The 21,104-nt window shown below is 36.5% G+C and overlaps 1 protein-coding gene and 1 long non-coding RNA gene across 2 annotated transcripts in view; both read left to right on the plus strand.

Annotated features, from left to right (window-relative positions):
• LOC139126000 (uncharacterized) overlaps positions 1-6,907 on the plus strand; it is a 7,832-nt gene extending 925 nt beyond the window's left edge. Inside the window, exons 2-5 of the mRNA XM_070692072.1 lie at positions 538-656; positions 2,132-2,307; positions 3,450-3,570; positions 5,304-6,907. Of these exons, the coding sequence (XP_070548173.1) occupies positions 538-656; positions 2,132-2,307; positions 3,450-3,570; positions 5,304-5,714 (827 nt within the window). The 3' untranslated portion in view covers positions 5,715-6,907. The remainder of the gene's footprint in view (positions 1-537; positions 657-2,131; positions 2,308-3,449; positions 3,571-5,303) is intronic.
• A 3,440-nt stretch (positions 6,908-10,347) lies between these two features.
• LOC139125873 (uncharacterized) lies at positions 10,348-20,973 on the plus strand. Its single transcript, XR_011550392.1, has 4 exons — positions 10,348-10,432; positions 10,876-11,106; positions 17,040-17,180; positions 19,226-20,973. It is a non-coding gene; the product is annotated as an uncharacterized lncRNA (long non-coding RNA).
• The last annotated feature ends 131 nt before the right edge of the window (positions 20,974-21,104 follow it).

Genomic DNA, 21,104 nt, shown 5'->3' on the forward strand with positions numbered 1-21,104 from the left:
ATAGTCTCCAGAATTGTTGTAAATCAGGGGACAGATTATGCTGAAATAGGCACTATTTTTTTTGTTGGATTCTGTGCTCAGTTTAGCTACATAATTTTTGAATATAAATTTTAAATTAATTTTCTAATAACACGAAATTTCGGTTGAGGTAGTTTTATTTTAAATTCGTTTTCATATGTGTGATGAAAAAAAAGCATAAGCATAAGTTTGTAATTTATAGCTTTTTTGTTGTATTTGAAATTGGAGTGCACACATAATGCTGTAACTTCTCTCATGGAAGTTTATTTTTATTCGGAAAATGACTAAAGAGCAACTGTTGCAATATATATGCACACATGTGATGCACAGTGTCAGTGACCTTGACACTATGTTTGGCCTCACAGCCTATGTGTGTGTCAGTGTCTGTCAGTCTATCTGTCAATTAGTCGGTAGAAAAAAATTGTCGAGTTCATAGCTAAGAATTTCTTTCCCAAATATGATCAATGTAGGTGTGCTTTAGCATATATAATTAACATATGCACTTTCTTCTTTGCACAGTTCAGAAAAGCTTACAAGAAGACAGATTCGTTGAGATTGTTAAACAGTTTGCCAGCAAACATGACATGAACGACGAGCAAATATCTCGACTCTATACTGCTGCTGTTCTTTTAACAGAGGTAAGTATTCTCAATATCTGCAAGGACCCAATTGTGATCAAACAGCTGTAACGGTCACTGCGTGTGTATTTGAACTTCATGCAGCTCTTCTTGAAGTATTTATCTTGTGAATTTCTTGGAATAGTGGTGAATAACAATCTTTGCTTGAGTGTACTAGGGGGGTAAGGTGGTGTTCAGTCTGTTTGTATCTGATACGGTGGTTTGTGTTGAACCATAGGCAATGCTGGGAACTAGACCCATACCATCACACTTTAGGAGTTGCAGACACAATCAGGTGTAAAGATGGTCTCGTCTGTAACATCAGTCAATCCCAAATAAATCAACCGTGCAAAACTTGAAACATTTTCTGGAAGGAGGTCAAACTTAGTCAAACATCAACAATACCAGATCTATGCAAACAATGTTTGAAAATGATGCATTCTGGGACAGTTTGTGTGGATGCGTAATGCTGTTTTGACTTTGAGTTACCTCTTTCAGACAATGCTTCAACTTTTGCAGAGTTGATTTATTGCTTACAGTCCGCTAGGCAATAGTTGTTATAATACCAGACAGTGTTGGCAACTCCTCAGATGAGAAAGCACATCTAGTTTTCATATTGCCACGGATTCAGCACAAACCACAGTATCAATAGGCATAGCAGACTGTATACTTCCATTCACAATGGTTGCATAGTTTGATCAAATCTCCAATGTGGTGAAAAAGGGAAATAGAATTTAACGTGATTCATGTCAATAATGCATGCTGTCAGACAATAATTTACTTTAAGCTTTGTCACCCACGAAACTACTTCTGAAGTTAAATGAAGGGCTGACCTTTGAGTTTTGTTACTTACAGGTATGCTTGTTTGGGTTGCCCTTCAGTTTTATATATTTTTACAAAGATCACTGTCTGCTGCAGTGACTAATGGTTGTAGCATTCTGTAGTATACAAAGTCAGATGTTAATCATAGCAGTGGCCTCGGATTTCTGGAAAAACACCACTGAGGGCGCTATTTCATCACGGGCTCAAAATTCCAAGGGACTCTGGCCAGCCAACAGGAAATCACAGTACTCAGGCTGAAATTCACCTAAACACCTGTAAACAGGATTTGTTCCACTGAATGTGTGCAATGAAGGAATATTTAGCAAAGTCTACTGTACATATAATGGTCTATTGATCAATTGTACATGTCTGTTATGATTGGTATGATATGACTCACATGAAACCTTGAAATTTTTTGTAAAGGATATTACCAGCCCAGTGTCAAAGGAGGTCAATGCTATTTAAGAATGTACATCCTATATCATGCACAGTTGCATCTATTTATTTGGCTCAGTTACTGTTCATTTCCATGAAAGTTGAAGATTCCTTAACTCCTACTTGCATTCTATAAATATGGCTATTAATCATATGTGCATCCTCAAATATGAAAAAAACAAGGCAGCACATCTAAATTTCCGAATATATATTTTTTTTTGCCAATTTTGTTCCTGCAGGAATCACCTGACCGAGAGAGGCAAGGCACCCTTCTTTACAGACAGGCTTTAGTGCGATGGGTTTCAAACTTTGATGCATACAGAAGTTGTACAGTACATGGGGCACTGCTGGATCACCTTATGGCTGATCTGATTGAAGTAGCGGCCTATGAAACCAAATGCACTGTCATGGTTCAGTAAGTATGTCATCCTAATTTTCGATCACACTATAACAAAAATGAACTCTAAATTAGGCTGTGGTTATGCTGTGGCTGATCCGATTTTAATCTTCATTAATGTTTATGTTTCAAGGTTTCTCAATCTTCTCAATCAATCAATAAACAATCTCTCTGTCAGCTGCAAAACATGAAACTTACGAAAGAAGACGCATTATGATCATTATGAAGATGTACAACCACACATACAGACAGACAAATACACACATACATACACACACACAAACACAAATACACATATATGCATACCATACATACGTACATACATACATACATTCATACATACATACATACATACATATCACTTACTGTAAAAGCTGGAAGGTTGAAATGGTGACACCATAACTGTACATGTGAGGTCAATAATTTTGAAAGTTAAGTTCAAAAATGAGAAAATAACCAAAAATAAACGGTTCATAAAGCTAAACAATTTTATATTTTTTTACATAATGATTCAGATGCATTAAGTTCCCATCCATCACATTCTCAGTCTATTTCCTGTAAAGATTATACTAATTAAGCACTCTAAAGCTGCATGTCTGACAAATTTAAAATTTAATATTTCAGGTTTTGAGGGATGACCTGACTAAAGTTTGTCAAAATAACGATGAAACTGAGTGCTAGATCCAGTTGTTTCATGTTGATTTAAATTTTATTTGAAAACCAGTCATTTGATTGTTGTCATATTTGATACACACTTTTCTGAGTATGCCTACACCATAATTTATTCAAATGATTTCAAAATTTGTATTTGTAAACTTTTTGGCTCACTTTTTCCGTTTTTGTTACAACAACTTTACCTTACTGTTTTTCATCTTTCATTTGAATTGTCAGAGTTGACATCATTTCTTTCAGATTTCTACAAATGACTTTGAAATGTTTTCAGGGCCCTTCTCTGTTTTGGGGAAAAACACATCTGAAACCTAATTGCTGTCAAGTTTGATTCTTCAAAGAACATATCAAGTTTCATTGGCACTATTTTCCAAACTTGTGTTGCCACAGTTTTTTGAAATTTATTACTGTTTGAATTGTAAAACACATTTCTCATTTTACAGTCAAACCTTCCAAATTTGAAGTCAACTTCTTCTTGGCTTACTTTGCAGACTCAGAGAAGCTACTGCACGCCAAGTGTTACTGTGTGGTCGACTTATCAACGTCCAGAGCCATGTTGAAGTTCAGGCACTTGATGGTAAAAGTGCCATGCAGGTCATAATGTGTTCTGAGGTAAGTAAAGTTACATTTCCCTTTTATATTGTCTTTCACTTACATAGCAATATTGTCCCTATCCTGGTGAGGCTTAATATCAGAATTGATATTTTATGGCAAGGGCTGATCATGAGCTGAGCACTAAAATCCCTTGATTTGAAGAGATTCTGGAACCACAATGAACACCTTGTGTGCAGGAAAATTCCAATTAGATTCCAATTGTATTCACAGTCTGTTAGATACAGCCATTGTTCTATACATTTTGGCAGTCAAGTGGTTATGTATCATCAACCTTTTACTAATTCCAACCCACACTGACTTCTTGCAAAGAAGACAATGATGGCTGCCAGTGTTCATCTGTGATGTTACTGTACAAGCGTTTTTCTAGCTATATTGAAATTTTTTGACTAGGATTATTTAAGCAATAAAGCACACCCAGTGATGGTATACCACGAGATTTTGACAAGTTCTCTACATATATGCATGCGCTATAGCAAGTTCATATATGAAGACAACTGGTCAAAATCGATTCGTATACCGTTGCTGGGTGTAATTTATTGCTATTATATCATACCAATATATTGAAAGTTTGACATGGAATGTCAAAAACAGGATTTTGCTCTTGGCGGAAGCTTGTGTGTGTGACAATCGTGGTATATTGCGAATATACCATGGTTCTTTTCATGTCTTGACCAATCAAATGTGATACAATACCCTATATCACTTTATCAAATGTGCCCAAATTGCATCTCAAACAGCACAATTGACAACTATGCTGACATGACACAGGAACAGGTGATACAGGGTTATAACTGCTAACTAATACAAACAGCCAATGTTTGACTTTTTAACCGAGCATAGATCACAGAATATAGATGAAAATCTTCAAACATTTCCAGCAATGGTAGCTTTTCATAGACGAAGTGAATATTTTCTTTTTGGATGAAATATTCAGATGCATTCAGCATGTAAACTGACTAAGATGGTACTAAAAGTAAGAAAACCACGGTGACCTTCCTTTCTTTTTTGTCAACTCACATAATAGTGGCTATTATTTCAACGAGATGACATACTTCTGCGCAGAGTATGTGTGTCATTCTAGTATTCCCTGAAGGTCACTGCACATCTAACTCATGCAAATTCAAAACTAAGCTATTGTCTGCAAATGAGTTTGCCTAGTTTACTCGTAACAAAAACATTTCTCAAAAAATCTCGGTTATATGACATTTATTGACAATAGCTAAAGAACTTGCGATACAATAGTATACTCACAAAACATCCTGCAAAAGATCCTGCCAGATAAATAATGTGTTGATGTAGATGAAGTACACTGCGTGCAAAATATTGTTGTTTAAATACTTGTCAATCAATATAGTTGTTTACTTTTTCTTTCCTTACAGTCTTTGATATTGACTATTGGTTAAATTTTATTTCTGAACAATTAAGGAATGACAATACAAAATAAGGCAACTACCTGCATTGCATTTTTTCTGTTTTGTAATGGTGGTTATTAAAAATCTGTTTGCCCTGTGAGCCAAAACAACATCACTCACTAACTGTTATACATGACTCCATAGAGTGTCACATATGCATGCATTGGGGGGTGTAGGGCTTTTTCGAAGTAGATTCTAAAGTGACTCAAAGATCTGGAGTTTACAAATATTGTATATTAGCTGCACGCTCATTGAATCTTGCATATGTCATTTTGTTAATGTTTATCCTTTATTCAGTTCCATCTGTTTTCTTCACAGAATAATGTCTTCTCAAGACCGGCTGACATCAAGGAAGTATTACCACAGATAGCGTGTAAAGCACTTGCTTTGGCTGCACACACTCCATTTGGAAACGAACGTTTCAAGACTGTGTACTCGGTCTCCCTTCACTCAGTCTGTACTAAAGATGCGTATACTCCAACAATTCAAATGCATGCTATACTCGTGAAATGTCATCTGTCATCGTCCACTCTATCTGTCATGGGTTCCTGCCCTATTGTCAACTATCTTCAGCCATCGTACATCATACACAAGAAAATCAAATGTCCCAACTTCCAAAGTCCCGACTTCATCACGTTTTTCTACAAAGCATTCAAAGCGATATTTTTAGCATTTCAAGGATCTGAACTCTGGGGTAAAGTAAATGATGGATGTAGATTACAAGAATAGTTTGACAGAGAACAATCTGGGATATTTATACATTTACATACAGAATAAAACTCACTTTTTGTCCTTAAAATATCTACAATATTGAAATTACAAATCAAGTCAACAAGTTGACACAATGTATGGTGGACCAAAACGAATCAGACTAGAATCTGATGAAGAGATCAGTCGGTTTTTTAAGCTATTGTATTATAGAATTTATTTTTCTGCAATCTCCCCTGACAATATCTTCCGGGTTTGTTAGTGCGGACCTTGAGGTTTTGATACATGCATGTCTGCTTGTTTGGTTTTAACTTTAATTTGAAGTATTTTTGTAAAGATATTTTCAGCTTGAATCAAAATGCAGACTGCTGTGAATGATGGCTGCAGCATTCTGTGGTTATATGAGGAGTTATATAAGGCCCATAGAGATCGCAACAATAAGCCTGAATTGTGTTAAAAACAGCAGTGAGGGCGCTATTTTCATTGCTATCTCAAAATTTCCGTGGACTTGCCCATACGAAAAACTCATCAGTAGTCAAGCCGACATGTACATTGACCTAACACCAGTCAGGATGATTTTAAAAATAGGAAAATTGAGCTCAACGCTACTGTCATTGCCTATGGGACATTAATTAATGCTCTTGTACGTCACCTGTAATGCTTTGTATTATGCACATTCTGATTGGTTTTAGAAATTGTGGCTCCGGTTCAGATGTAGTGAGGGGAGTACGTAGCGTATAAGATCGAGTTATCTCTACATCATATTTGAATTTGATTTGACGATGATCAGATGGACGTTCACATTTCACAAGATTTTCAAGTGCAGCCTCTTGTGCGATGACCAGCCTGTGTCATGGCTAAGTTGTTATATTAATCATATCTGAAAGAACACAGTTATTTTTTGTAATTTGGCAATGATTCTGTGCATGACGGGAACGATTGCATCCTACAAAAAAAGAAACTGTGATTACAAATATTGAATGGTGCAGGATCTTTGGTCAACAGATTCAATTGACAGATGCTGATTTGCATTGAATATGCATTGTAGTACATTTCTTTCAAACAATTTGAGCAGACTGTATATGTTATATATTTTATACTGTTTCACTTTTAGCTCCACTGTCAGTGATGCAGAGCTTATCAAATAAGCAACTGATCTCATTGGCAGATGCTAATGCTCGAATTTGAATAGAACATGCTTTCTGATACCTTAACTTTTGAGCAGACTCTGTGTTATGTGTATGAGCAGATTCTATGTGTTATGTATATGAATGGACACTATGTGTTCTGGGTATATGAGCAGACTCAGTGTTGTGTGTATAACCTATGTGTTTTGTGTATGAGCAGACTCTATTTGTTATGTGTACGAGCAGACACTATGTGTTATGTGTATGAACAGACTGTGTTATGTGTATGAGCAGAAACTATGTGTTATGTGTATGAGCAGACTATGTGTTATGTGTATGAGCAGACTCTCTGTTTTATGTGTATAACTATGAGCAGACTGTGTTATGTGTATGAACAGAAACTATATGTTATGTGTATGACTGGACTCTCTGTGTTATGTGTATGAGTAGACTCTATGTGTTTTGTGTATGAGTAGACTTTATGTGTTTTGTGTATGAGTGGACTCTTTGTGTTATGTGCATGACTGGACTATGTGTTATGTGTATGAGTAGACCCTATGTGTTATGTGTATGAGTAGACTCTATGTGTTTGTGTATGAGTAGACTATGTGTTTTGTGTATGAGTGGACTCTATGTGTTATGTGTATGAGCAGACACTATGTGTTATGTGTATGAGTGGACTCTATGTGTTATGTGTATGAGTAGACCCTATGTGTTATGTGTATGAGTAGACTCATGTGTTTTGTGTATGAGCGGACACTATGTGTTATGTGTATGAGTGGACTCTATGTGTTATGTGTATGAGTAGACACTATGTGTTATGTGTATGAGTGGACTCTATGTGTTATGTTTATGGGTAGACTCTATGTGTTATGTGTATGAGTGGACTCTATGTGTTATGTGTGCGTATTTCATGTTTCATGTTATATGTCAGTCATTGCGAACAATTTCATGGTAGTGCATATCATGGTTTAAGTGTACACCTCTGTTGTAGATTCCTGTCAGCTTTACCATTGCATGATCCCAGCAAATAAGTCATTGTCAATAACACAATAGCAACTGAGAATTTGTCCATGGGTTTTCAATCAGAAACTGTTGTGAAATAGAATATATTCACAGTAATGCATATTTTACCAGAGTAAGTATTACATTGATGAAATTTTGCAAAGGCATTTTTAAAGCAAACTTGTAACTGATACCATCCTGTGCATTTTCGTTGCGCTGACATTTAGGTCATTTACGGATGCATATCCACCACTGCTTTCAAAACAATCCAAACATTTCTCTAAATGACATTGTTCTGGAAAAAGCGAAGCTAGAAACAACTTGTTCTAAATGGATGGACATACTAGCAACGCTTAAGGTAGAATGTGCCTTGAAGTAAAATACTTATACTTTTACTCAAACTTTCCTAAATAAATCTTATCATTCTCTTACTAAATCAACAATGAAAATCGGACGTCACCATGCAAAGTTTGGAACTAACGAAACAAATTACCCAACATATTGCACCATTGAAATTCAAAATGGCTGCCACCCTTTTGTTAACTCTACAGGGGAAATTAAATTTTGGATTTTCGAAAAATTAGGACTGTAAAAGATTCTCATTTTCCCAAGATCTATAAATGAGCCCCTACAAGTGGTAGATCAGAAAAGACTTGTAGAAATGTTAGTTTCTGAATATCTGTCCCCGAGGCGAGTTCTACCTTAAGGCCAATTGAGCAATGTACTGTTATACACCTATCTGAGGAGAACTGTAACCCTTCTTTACTGTAAACAACAAAACATTCGTATACAAAATGGATAGCATATCCATATGATGATTGCAAAGTGTATCGCCCAGTAATAGAAAATACGGCTACTTTTCAATCGGGTTCGAACCCACAACATACGGCAGGTAATCTCACATCTATGAACAAATGTTTAAATTGTACACTCCATGTCATGTATACCCTTATTTTGCTTGCACTTACACCGAGTCTGACAATATATACGCCACACCTGGTGCCGGTTAATTAATCGTCTGTCAACATCTGTGTCTGCCTTCTGTATTGTCTATCAAAATCTATTTATCTTCCTTTTTATTGTTGTTATTGAAGTGACATCTCCCGCTTTCCGTCAAATAATTAGGTTACCGAAAAGCAAGAGGAGCAGCCAACGGAGCTATTCATTGAAAAAGCTATTCCCGGAGCAATTTTTAAGGGCAGGGAAACTTTAATTTTGCTTGGGCAGGGGACATATTTAGGTATCAGGGGAACAAATTTTAGGTTTTTTTGTCGGGCAGGGCAGATATCGGTTGATTGTCCCGGGGACAGGGCTTGGCGAAAAACGAGGAGAGAGGGGAAGCTACTTTTAAAACGGGGACAGGGGAAGTGAGCCGTGTTGTTTCAAAGAAGGTCCCTGCAGTATGTGTCTGTGCATAGGAATGTTAATTCTCAGGGGAAATTTTTTCACAGGGCAGAGATAATCGACAGTTTTTTTCGTCACAGGGCAGGGGAGCTTCAAAAATTGACAGTTGGGAGGGGAAACAGGCAAAAATAAATGGGGAGTGGGTAAAAATGAAGTTTGAGTGCGGGAGGGTAAGTCGAAAAATTTTCAGTGGGAGGGCAAATTATGAACAGCTAATTAATTACCCTCATGACTTAAAATTAGTCAGTTCACATTACTTGTCATGCACAATATATCTTGTCGTAGTAAAGACCCCTTTAAAAGTGCATCGTTCGTTAGCTGCACCTGAAGCAAGAGAGCAGACAAGCCCAATCGGGTTTGGATAGCTTAGGTGTTTTAAGTGTGAAGTTAATAATTCAAAGAAGACCGGCAAAGCAAGAGAAATACGAGTTTTGACTAATTATGCAAAGCTGGAATCTTTTACCTTTCTTGCCATGTATTTCGATCTTTTCTATTTTAGATTAGGGAACTGCAAGACAAACATCAAAGATCTACTTTCTATGTTGTCTTTTTAATATACTAGTTTCGTTCCGATGTGAGGAAGCTTATGAAACATGTATACTCTACATAAATAAAATACTTGCAACGGAGAGTACATTTATATGACCTGAGACTAACACATTTTCAATGACTGTATTTCCCCGAAAACGTTAAAATATCGATTCCAAAGTAAAGGCACATGACTGAATGTCCGTACTCAAATGCCCTGACAGGGCAGACTATCATAATTATCATGTACTTATCGATTGATTGAAGACTGTTTCATTGCCCACAGCACCTTGCCTGCTAAAATGCACCCAATACATCAACTCTCTTTCTCCCCTGAGGGTTTGGGAATCGCGATTACGTAGATTCGGGTCAATTCAACATCATCTGACGCAACAAACAAAGCGTCTGATGGATCTGATTAATTCACAAGGTCAACATAACAATGGTGCCCTGGCCCTGACCTGCAGAGGCCCCCATACCCTTGTTCTCATTTATACTCAATAATGTTTCGTAGCGGACATTTATCACGGACACTGAACAGTTTGATGACACATATGTTCTTCTTAATGTTACCGTCACTGTGATCAAAGACACTCTGTGCTGTAATGGGCCGTTGCCTTGTTAAGGTGGAATACGCCCCGGGGACAGATATTGAACTTCGGACTCTTAATTTCGGTAGGAAAAATCCTGATCTACCATTTGTAGGGCTCATGTAACACTCTAGGAATATGAAAAATTTTCACCGTCTTAATTAATACAGATGTCGAAAAATTGTGTTTTGCCAATAGAGCTAACGCATGGATATGGTGGCCATTATAAATTTCCGAAATCTGTGAATTTAAATAATTTGCTTCTTTAGTCCAAAAATTTGCAAGTGACCACTGATTTTCATTCTTAATCAGTTATATAAATGCTTGAAAATTTCATTGAACAAAGTTTGAGCGTGGTGATATTTCTTAGGAGTTCAAAAAGGGGAAACGGTCAAGAAAATTGTCATGGTAAGATACTATGCCGCATGGATACTGACATCATACGGGTTTTGACGGTATTTCACCGGGGGGGGGGGGAATAGCGCATGCGTAATTTAGTAACAGCCGTTTGCTGATTTTGCACCATAGTGAGTAAGAACGACACACAGGACGAAAATGGCAGAAGCAAAAGTTGTGGTCGGAGTACTGCTTTTCGTCGGTGCCTGTAGTTTACTTGTCGTTAGTACAGCAACTAATTTCTGGGTTTATGCAGAGCAAAAGGGAGAAGAGATAAAGGAAGGTTTGTGGCTGAGTTGTCTTTTATTAATGGTAAGCACGAATGTAGGAAAACGTTCATGGATGACCAAAAACAAGCACGTGGTGAGTGTACCAAATATTAATTATGCTGAACATACCATTCATTTATAATTGCTAGTGTACAATGTACCGTTCATTTTGGAAGAATGAACCATGATGCATTCCCGATAAGCAAACACGAATACGGTTGACGAACATTTTCAAAATTGAAACAAAAATGACAATAGGCGAAATTGTTTGCCTTTATTTTTCACAATATGAATTTTCAGTTACTTCTTAACACGCTAGACCTGTTGATGTGTAATTCGACCTAAGAACAACAAAACGAACGTTTGCATTTTTAGCTCACGTGTTCACACGTGGGCTAATGTCATAGCGATGTCTGTCTGTTTGTCCGTGTGTGTGTGTGTGTGAGTGTGTCTGTCTGTCTCTCTGTCTGTCTTTTTATACGATAACTCAAGAACGCTTGAACAGATTCAAGTCAGATTTGGTAGACAGGTACTGATTAGATTTTGGTTAGTGTGGCTTGCATATTATTAAAGTTATGCAATATAATTTTTTTCCGTACAACGGTTTCCCTATGGAGACGGTAATGATAGTGTAGACTTTTCAAGAAATACTGCACAAAATTTTATGAAACTTTTCACAGATGACAATCTCAGAACATTATCATGATACTGTGAGTGTCATGTCAATAATCTGCTCATTTACATATTTAATGAACTTTTATTATCAGAGACATAACTCTGAAATTCCTGCACCAAATGTGATGATACGTGCAACAAATATTGATCTTATATATATCTAATTATTTGTAGAAGCATGGAGCAGTGTCAAGTAAATAAGTAGCTGATTTGTATATTTTATGAAGTTTTATAATTAGTCATATAACCCCGATATAACTGCACCAAATTTGATTAATTCTGCTGCAGATACTGATCTGACTGATATCTAACTGTGGTGTAAAGCACTTAGTAGTGTCAAGTTAATTAAGGGTTAATTTGCATATTTTATGAACTTTGTAATTAGGAATATAACTCTGAAATTACGGCACCAAAGTCAGTGAAATCTGGTACAGATATTTATCTGATAAATATCTAATTGTACTAACAAGCATTTGGCAGTGTCAAGTAAACAAATAGCTCATTTGCATATTTTATGAAGTTTTGTAATTAGTCATATAACTCCGAAATAACTGCACCAAATGTGATGAAATCTGCTGCAGATACTGATCCAATAGATATCGAATTGTGATGTAAAACACTTAGTAGTGTCAAGTTAATTAAGGTTCATTTGCATATTTAATGAACTTTGTAATTAGTGATATTACTCCATAATTAGAGCATTACATTTGATGAAACTTGCTACAGATATTGATCTGATAAATATTTAATTGTACTGAGAAGCATTGGGAATGTCAAGTTAATATTAACTCATTTACATATTAAATAAAGTTTTGTAATTAGTGATTTAACTATGAGAGTACTGTGCGAAAGTTGATGAAACCTGCTATATATAATGATATATATAACAGATATCCGATTGTTCTTATTACACGCCTCACACGGGTGTCGATTATATTGGTATGAATTGGGTTCATTGACAGGAATATTGAAAAACATAATACAATAAATCCTCGTCAGAGATAGTTACTCTGGCAGTAGACCGTATACACGTCTAGTCTTATCAGAAGTCTGTCTTCCACTCCGCGTCGTGTGCTCAATTGAACTGCTGTCAGAATATACAATGTCTGTCTTTGTTCTTGTGTTTTGGTTAGTGATTATCCTGAGGTCTGCAAATGTTGCGTAACATCTCCTTGCTTGTTGTTTTGTCACTTCAAAATGAGACAGGTCAAAGGTACAATTGTTTTACACAACTTCATAACAGTCAAAAAGTATGCAGTAATTCATGTCATACTGTACTATTTCATGCGTCCAGTAGTGTCTGATAAATGTCAATACATGTCGAGTCATCAGCAGTCAATTTCAATGCTTGATAACTAAGTTTGTGATTTTGTCAAACTCAAAGTCATTCGTTCCATTCAGGGGTCACATTAGCAGGTCAAGTTGTTCTGTTGAGTAAATGCTAAAATTTTCTAGTCTGTTTACTGGATATCCAACATTCTGTGAATTGTAGTCTAGTATTAATGAACCTGTTGTAAAGCACGTGAGCATATTCAGTTTATATCTGGTTTTATATAGTCTGAACTTATGACAGCTCTTGCAGTAATGCCCGCCTATGGAGTGTCGTTGCTATGAGAGAAACGATTACTGATATATATATATATATATATATATATATATATATATATATATATATATATATATATATATATATATATATATATATATATATATATATATATATATTTATATATAATCCCATGGTATTTTTCTCTGTTTGACGTCATCGTATACGAGTGTTTTTCGCGGAGCCGTACAACTTCGAGCCGAAGGCGAGAAGTTGTGCGGCTCCGCGAAAAACACGAGTATACGATGACGTCAAACAGAGAAAAATTCCATGGGATTATATATTTATCACATGAACAGTCTTCTTATTTTTCTTTGATGTGGATGGATCAAAATTATTGTAACAAATTGCATGATTTTTATCGCGATTTTGTGTTTTATTTACGCGGATTACTTACATTTAATGAGTAAAGCGGTCCGTCACCCAGGAGATGTGCAAATGTTTACAGGTATTCTTTCATTCATAAATCCCATTAAGCTAAAAAATTGATACATGGAATGGTATCTCCACCAATCAGACATACGGATTCGGTCACGTGCGCGTGTCAATCATTGTCTCGCGCTGGAGCGATGCCAAGGCAAGTCTGCCATCGGCGGACATAGCTTTCACCGCGCTAGCGTCGTAGCGACTGATAACGATAGTATTTTGAGTTATTTAGAATATTTACAACTATATTTATAAAGCGAATGGCGCAACGGCACGATCGAAACAGTACTTATCATTCTTAGAGATGCTGTGGCTTTTAAAATATCACAATTTTACGGCTTTGGCGAGCCCGAAAGTTTCAGATCGATGACACACACAGTGTATAGTAGTGGGCACATGCCGTCACCGGTCTCCGCCGGTGTCCATCTCAGTCGTCAATGTTTTCGTCATACGGACTTTGATATTTGCTGTGACACATATATCGCCCGTAGGTACTTCCCAATTTTGTTACTTGACGGGAACTCTGTTCTGTTGTGAGTGTTGTCCGAGTCAACTTTCGAAATGCATCTGATTCTACAGCGCTGCACTGCAGAGTTTACGCTACAGTTCGACAGCTTAGGTTTGATTCCGATCGAGAAACAACGGAATGGTATTTGTGATGAAGGAATTTATCGTTGTTCGTCGATATTTGTGCCTTCTATGTCGCTTTCCTGAAGTTTATACGGTATTCATTTATTAAGTTGAACTTTCGTTGAGGTGTATCTTTCGGGTTTATCGCCAACCGGGATCGCCAGGTACGACGTCGCTTGGCGATCGCCAGGTACGACGATGTCCACATTGAGCCTTGCAACTGGAGCCCTGACGTTACTGAGCCAAACGATCGACGGTATCCTCATTCGATTCTTTGGAATAACTAAAGCTTTAGCGACTCGAAATTTCGTTGGGCATGCCTTCTATGTTTCCGTGTCTGAATTTATCGGGTCACCTTTTGTCAAAACTTGAATGCCATGAGAGCACGGCATCGATCACGACAAATCGGTCTGTGTCGCGACGTGCACGTACGAAAGGTACCATTGCAGGAAAAAAGTTCCGGTTGATGACGTACAAAGCAGTAATATGGATTTCTTATCTGTGCTGGTGTACGTCACACAGGTGGAGATACGGGCCAGTTCATGTGATAAATATATATATATATATATATATATATATATATATATATATATATATATATATATATATATATATATATATATATATATATATATATATATATATATATATATATATCAGTGAAAACTGACCGAGGAAGGTCTCTCCGTTGTGCATGACGACAAAAAGCCCACAGCCATAGAGGATTTTTTTATCAGTCGAGCATAAAATTAATGTCTTCAAAGTCACACCTTTCGCACAATTCCTTCCAGCAGAGTTTCAGAGTGTATTTTCTTGCGACAAAACGATTAACAGGGATTTCACTACTAAGCAGATGAATACCGAAAACGTATATGATGTTTTAGTTTGATATACACTGAAAATACGAATGATATCTTTCATAGTATAATTTCCTTTATTTGAAATTGATAATAGAAAGCCGGAGAAATATCATCCCTTAAACAACCGTTTATTAATAGCCAAGATGCAATTAAATGTGCAAATTATCCGACGCTGGGGAAAAAACCATGCGAATGCTATAAATTAATTTCTCAAAAAGTCCGAAATTTTCACCTTAAAAATAATACCTTTATGCGATGTTTTAAGTAATTTAAATGAAAAAAAGATTACAAATTACAATAGATAGTTTTGTCAAGTGCAATTTACTGTTCAAAATCAAAAGGGACAAAAGCTATAATGTTTTTCTTCATTTATAGTTTGGCCTGTAATTGTACAATTAGCACTATTATTGTTTATCAAGAACTTATTACAGCCTAAACATCAATATTTAAGAACATGTACATATGAATTCTCATATCTAGCAAGTTTGGTAGTAGGAAAATATTTAATAGTTATCCCAGAATACAATGAGAACTGAATTTATATTCTTGGGTGAAATTCCTAATATCATATCTGTTATTCATATCTGCTCTTTCAAACACCCTATTCTCATCACATACATTTATATCAATTGTAAATATTTCCCCATAAACATCAAGAATCAACATATATCAAGATATTCCGAAATCAAATTTCTGGCGCACTTTTAACTATCCCGGTCTGATCACGTAAATTAAAAGAATTATCAAACGTCTAAAAATACACAGATTTAGCTAGTTTTGTATCGGAAAATATCATTCATAGTTTCCTCATACACTACAATGTACAGTGAATCAACATTTCGGGGAAATTCAAAAATCAAATCTTTTGCACACTCATGCGTTTGTAACTGCCCTCTTCTAGTCAAGTTCATCATTATTAATATCAATTATCAAGCATCTATAAATAAACAGATTTAGCTACTTTTATTTTGAAAAAAAATATTTAGAGTTTCCTCATTGACGCCCATGTACAGTGAATCAAGATTTTCGTTGAAATCAAATATCTGTGGCACACTTATACTTATATTTATTATTTATATATATATTTCTACTTCCTACTCCAAGTAAAGGACGTTTTTATAAATTATCAAACATGTATAAATGTACAGAAAAAGCTTGTTACGAAGAGGAAATTGTCAATAATATGCCCAATAGATTTCAATGTATTATGATTTGATATTTTTGGACGAATTACTACAAATGTAAGCTTATATCGGCCACATCTTGCCTTGAAACATTTGTGATAGTTGCGTGAAAATGAAAACCCTCCTTCAACTTGAAGGCACGTATGGAATGTGATTACCCTACAAAATTGCTTGCGTGAATAATGACCACCCACCCCAGAAAAACACAGGCTCTACCTCTATAATTTCAATCGAGTTCCTGACTGAATGCCAAAGCCTAACATTTCTGATTTATCAACAATACATTCGTAGGAAACACATCCGATATTAATTTTTTCCGCTATTCCCTTTTTCCGTTATATACATTTGTTTGTTCTTTTCTTCTGGTTAAAGTAAACCCTGTCGTCACATTCGATCAATAGGCAGAGCCTATAGTCGAGCAAATGCGTGTCGGTACAATGATTAGGTTGGTTATTTTTGCAATATACTTACAAACAAAAACCGTCATTCAATTAAGCAGAAATGGCTGTATAAGTCACTTTGGTCATAAAACGCGGTGCAGAACTCAGGAACGTTGATCTATAGAATTACTCTTGTGACTCCCTTTATCTGATCATTTTGTAAAACGAAGAGTAAACACGTCTGACTGTATTGTTTTAACTTACAGTTCACATAATTGGTGTAAGAGTATGCATGGTAACAGCATGTATCGTTGCTTTCATCTCTTTGCTTTGTACGACGTTGATATTCACCGCAGGGAGAACCAAACTACGCATTGTAGCCGTCGGGATATTGTATGTCAGCACAGGTAGGCTAATGGCAAGAACGTGTACATATGTATATATGCCAATCGAACAGCGGTATCGCAAGCGGGGAGAGGGAGGGGGGTCGTGGCCTCTGCACTTTCAAAATAGTGGAGGGGCCAAGATATGGATTGCCACTTTTTATTATGGCATATCTATAATGTTGCCATCTTTTATATCCAACAAGTCGCCTTTCGCATTTCATTGTGTTAGTATTTACATGTAAGTGTAAATGTAAAAGTGCTTTAAAACTGCTCGCTTTCTATACACATGTGAGATTAATAAAATGAAAACGCGTTGGGTCTACCTTACACAGACTTAGATATTTTGTATGTACAAGTAAGGTCTAGTTTACATGCTCACGGGTAAATTCTCATGAGCCGCAGGCGAGTATCGGAATGTGTACAGGGTCAGCCAATGAAGCTGTTTGTGCAAAGCGCCGTTTATGTTTATTTTCTTGACGGGCAGATCAAGCTTCACCAGCCGGCATTGGAACGTCAGCACGTACAACACGAAGAGAATGTGACGGGCATTGTGTCAGCAGAGTTCTTCCGTTTATGATTGAAAAGGCAGCCTAACAGTTCTAGCTGTACGAGGTTGAATGAAATACTGACTCTCTAATTTATGTTTTTGGAGACGTATTCTAGAGTAGCCTAGAAAAAAAATACAAAATGCAAATTGAAATGTTGTAAATGGATGCGTCACTGAGCATGTTACGTTGGCATTAGTTCAATCTCATATCCTCTAAGTCCTATGATTACTTATCAAATGTCACGTGATTTACGATTTCCAGCTCAGATATAAACACGAAAACTCGACATCGAATATACAATATTTTCATAAGTAACCACTGTACTTTTCGGATAGAGGATCTAGACTGTTGAAAGTTTGCATCTTTTTGTTTCCAAAAATTGATAGTGCAGCTTTTTTTACATAATGAATCCTATATATATGCCAGATACATTCACAAGACTTCTGCAATATGCCAGATGCAGTATTGTAAAGTATAAGCGAAGTATGTAAATTATGTAAAATAGCATGCTGTTTTTCGTCCGCCTGTGTTGAATTGTGCCACAATATCAAGTTAAATGGTCACTGCCAATTCCCAGTGGCGCTGAAGAGAGCCGCAGTCCTTTCAACAACGTATACGTAGGTCTATTATGTCACAATTCACGTTTACAGAGCAGCACGGTCCGTCCACGTGCGTGACCTGCTGACAAATCTACACTGAAACAAACACTCAGAGTCGCTTTCAAATGTCGCAAACAAATTGAAACAAATAATACTTATTAAATTTTAACACCACGGAGAGATATTACGGTACGTCCCAACCATATAAATGACGGCGATGAGCTAGAATCCTTTACTTTCGCCTAGTGTTTTCAAAACAATTCAATATACGGATAGTTTTCAATCGGATTCGAACCCACAACATACGGCATCAGTCGCCTAGCTAAGAGGCCTGAGACAGAACCAGTCGGCTAATCTCCACTCCCAAAAAAGAGTGGTTCAATAGCCGGCTAAGTTGTTACATTTTTCTGACTGAGACCTTTCAACACGTTGTAGAATTCGTGAAGCACTCACGCACGCATGCTCACTATCACACATCGCACATTCACACTTTATCGAAGCGAAGAAACGAATTTCATCAGAAAAAAACTTCCCTTAGCCTTATATTGTTTCTTACAGGAACAGTCGTCGATTTGGTAATGATATAAAATAATTAAGTTTCTTATCGAAATATAATTGCATAGCTTGGAGTGAAAAATACACTGCATGAGAATGCACGGCAAAGAAAACACGATTGGAACTAATTTGGTATAATTGGATGGTGAAGTAATGCCTTTAAAATCTGCAAATGTTATCTCATCTGCGCTTCTTTTTATATTACACACTTGTTTTCATGAGTAATATGCGATATTGCAACATTCAGCTATATGGCACTTAACACTTTTGAGAAATTTGCAAAATATGAAAATCCAGTTATTCCAAATTAGTTCCAATCGTGTTAGAAGCAAGGTCAGTAAAGGGACTATCATTCTCTCCCCAGGCTTGATCGTTCTGGTGGGAGCAACATGGTTCGGGATGACCTATATCCCATTGGCGAAAAATGGAAATATCGCGTTCTCATTCGGTTACTCCATCATCTCCGCCTGGGTCTCAGCAGCCGTCGCCATTACAAGCGGATTAATAATCATCTCCCAGGCATATTGTGGCAAGGAAAAGCATACAACTCTTCCTTAGATATCACGTGACAGCTTAAGAGTATACCGCTAATATCGTTGATCTGTTTGATGCTGACTGGTATTTCGTTTCGTAGACATCGGCACTATGTAGTGTGTTTTTCTATTTTGTTTTCAAAGTCGCTCAGTTTCCTTACAGACATAGTTTTCCGCCACGGGAGGCCAAACATCATAGGTCCATATTTCCTTTTCACCTTACTTTGCGTATGTTCTGTGAAATGTTTGCTGTTTGTTTTGTATCGTTTTTAACTTATCATCCTGACTATGCGGATCCGGTGTTGACCTACAGATGAATCACCCTGCTGGCTAAGTATTTCTCACGCAGATTCATCAACTTTCAGATCGTTACCCTTCCATTCAACAAAATAATGGTGCATACCTTTGATAATACCTTTGCAAAATTTACACTTGGAAGGGATTTTCCAAATACATTCTACTGGTTTTATATCGACAAAAGTCATTGTCAAGACACAACTTGTCAAATCCAACGTAGATCGCAGCAGAAGGTATCTCCAGAACACTGAAGGACATCGCACACCAAGCAACAAACGCAAGCGTAAGATAATGAGATCCCCAGAAAATAGTCTAATCCACTCGATCTCCATCATGAACCCATCCCGACCAATTATAGTAAAGCATGTTCAACCAGGAAACAGAATTTTCTTTAATGAAAGGTCGACGTAATTTAGTAAGACTGTTTTATTTCGGGGAAACCATAGGCGAACTGTCTAAACGTGTCTAAACATCTCTATACTGCACGATAACAGTAAAATAATGCACAAAACAACAACAACAACAACAACAACAACAACTCAACTGGCCAAACACTTCGATAGCGTAGGTCATAACACCAGTTGTTTAATTTTCTCTGCTCTCTGCAAGGTATTGTCAAAGAAATGTCGTATCAGAAAAAACCTTCAATATGAAAATGATACTTCAACTCGACTCTTTATACCGGAATGACATCCATAAAAGTCACTGGTAATCTCAGGTCTGTCAACCCGCTTGTATTTTGTCACTTACGTAATTTCCTCATGTTAGGGAGAATGCTTTTCACTCATTTTTGTTAATTACATCGCTTCACCATCAAACAGGATTAACTTTTTACAGATAATCCGAATTGTCAGTTGGCTTTCCCACTTTGGTCACATCAGTTTATTTAACTGCTTTACACTCTCTTCGTTTTTGTCAGCATGATTTTAACTTGGATCCAGATATCTGTAATAATTATTGCGTTTTTATACTAATTTACCGATTTCGTAGTAGAATTGATCGTTCCGCCTTTCTTGTAAACCATTTTACCTTGTTCTAGTCCTTTTTCAATTTCATTATTATTTTACACCTATTGGTTTATTGCCTCGTTTTTTATCCGTACTTGATATTCTTTTAGAATCTTAAGCTGACCATTTTGCGTGATCAAAACCTTGGTATCGTATGTGAAATAACGGTTGAACTAAAGATAATAATAATTCATTCAATGACTTATGACCTCTTGCTAAAGTTTAAAAAAAAAAATCAGAATCCCGGCAACTGATCACTAGTCGTAAAATGCATATGTCACATTATTTGTAGAAACTAAATAAACAAAGTGTGCGCTGCAGTTCTAAATTCATAAAGAGCGACTTTTTGTCTATACATATGTGATTCAAAGCGAATATACAATATATTGAAGCTCTTCGCACAAGT

Source organism: Ptychodera flava, assembly GCF_041260155.1.
Source record: "Ptychodera flava strain L36383 chromosome 3 unlocalized genomic scaffold, AS_Pfla_20210202 Scaffold_26__1_contigs__length_13983176_pilon, whole genome shotgun sequence".
NCBI lineage: Eukaryota > Metazoa > Hemichordata > Enteropneusta > Ptychoderidae > Ptychodera > Ptychodera flava.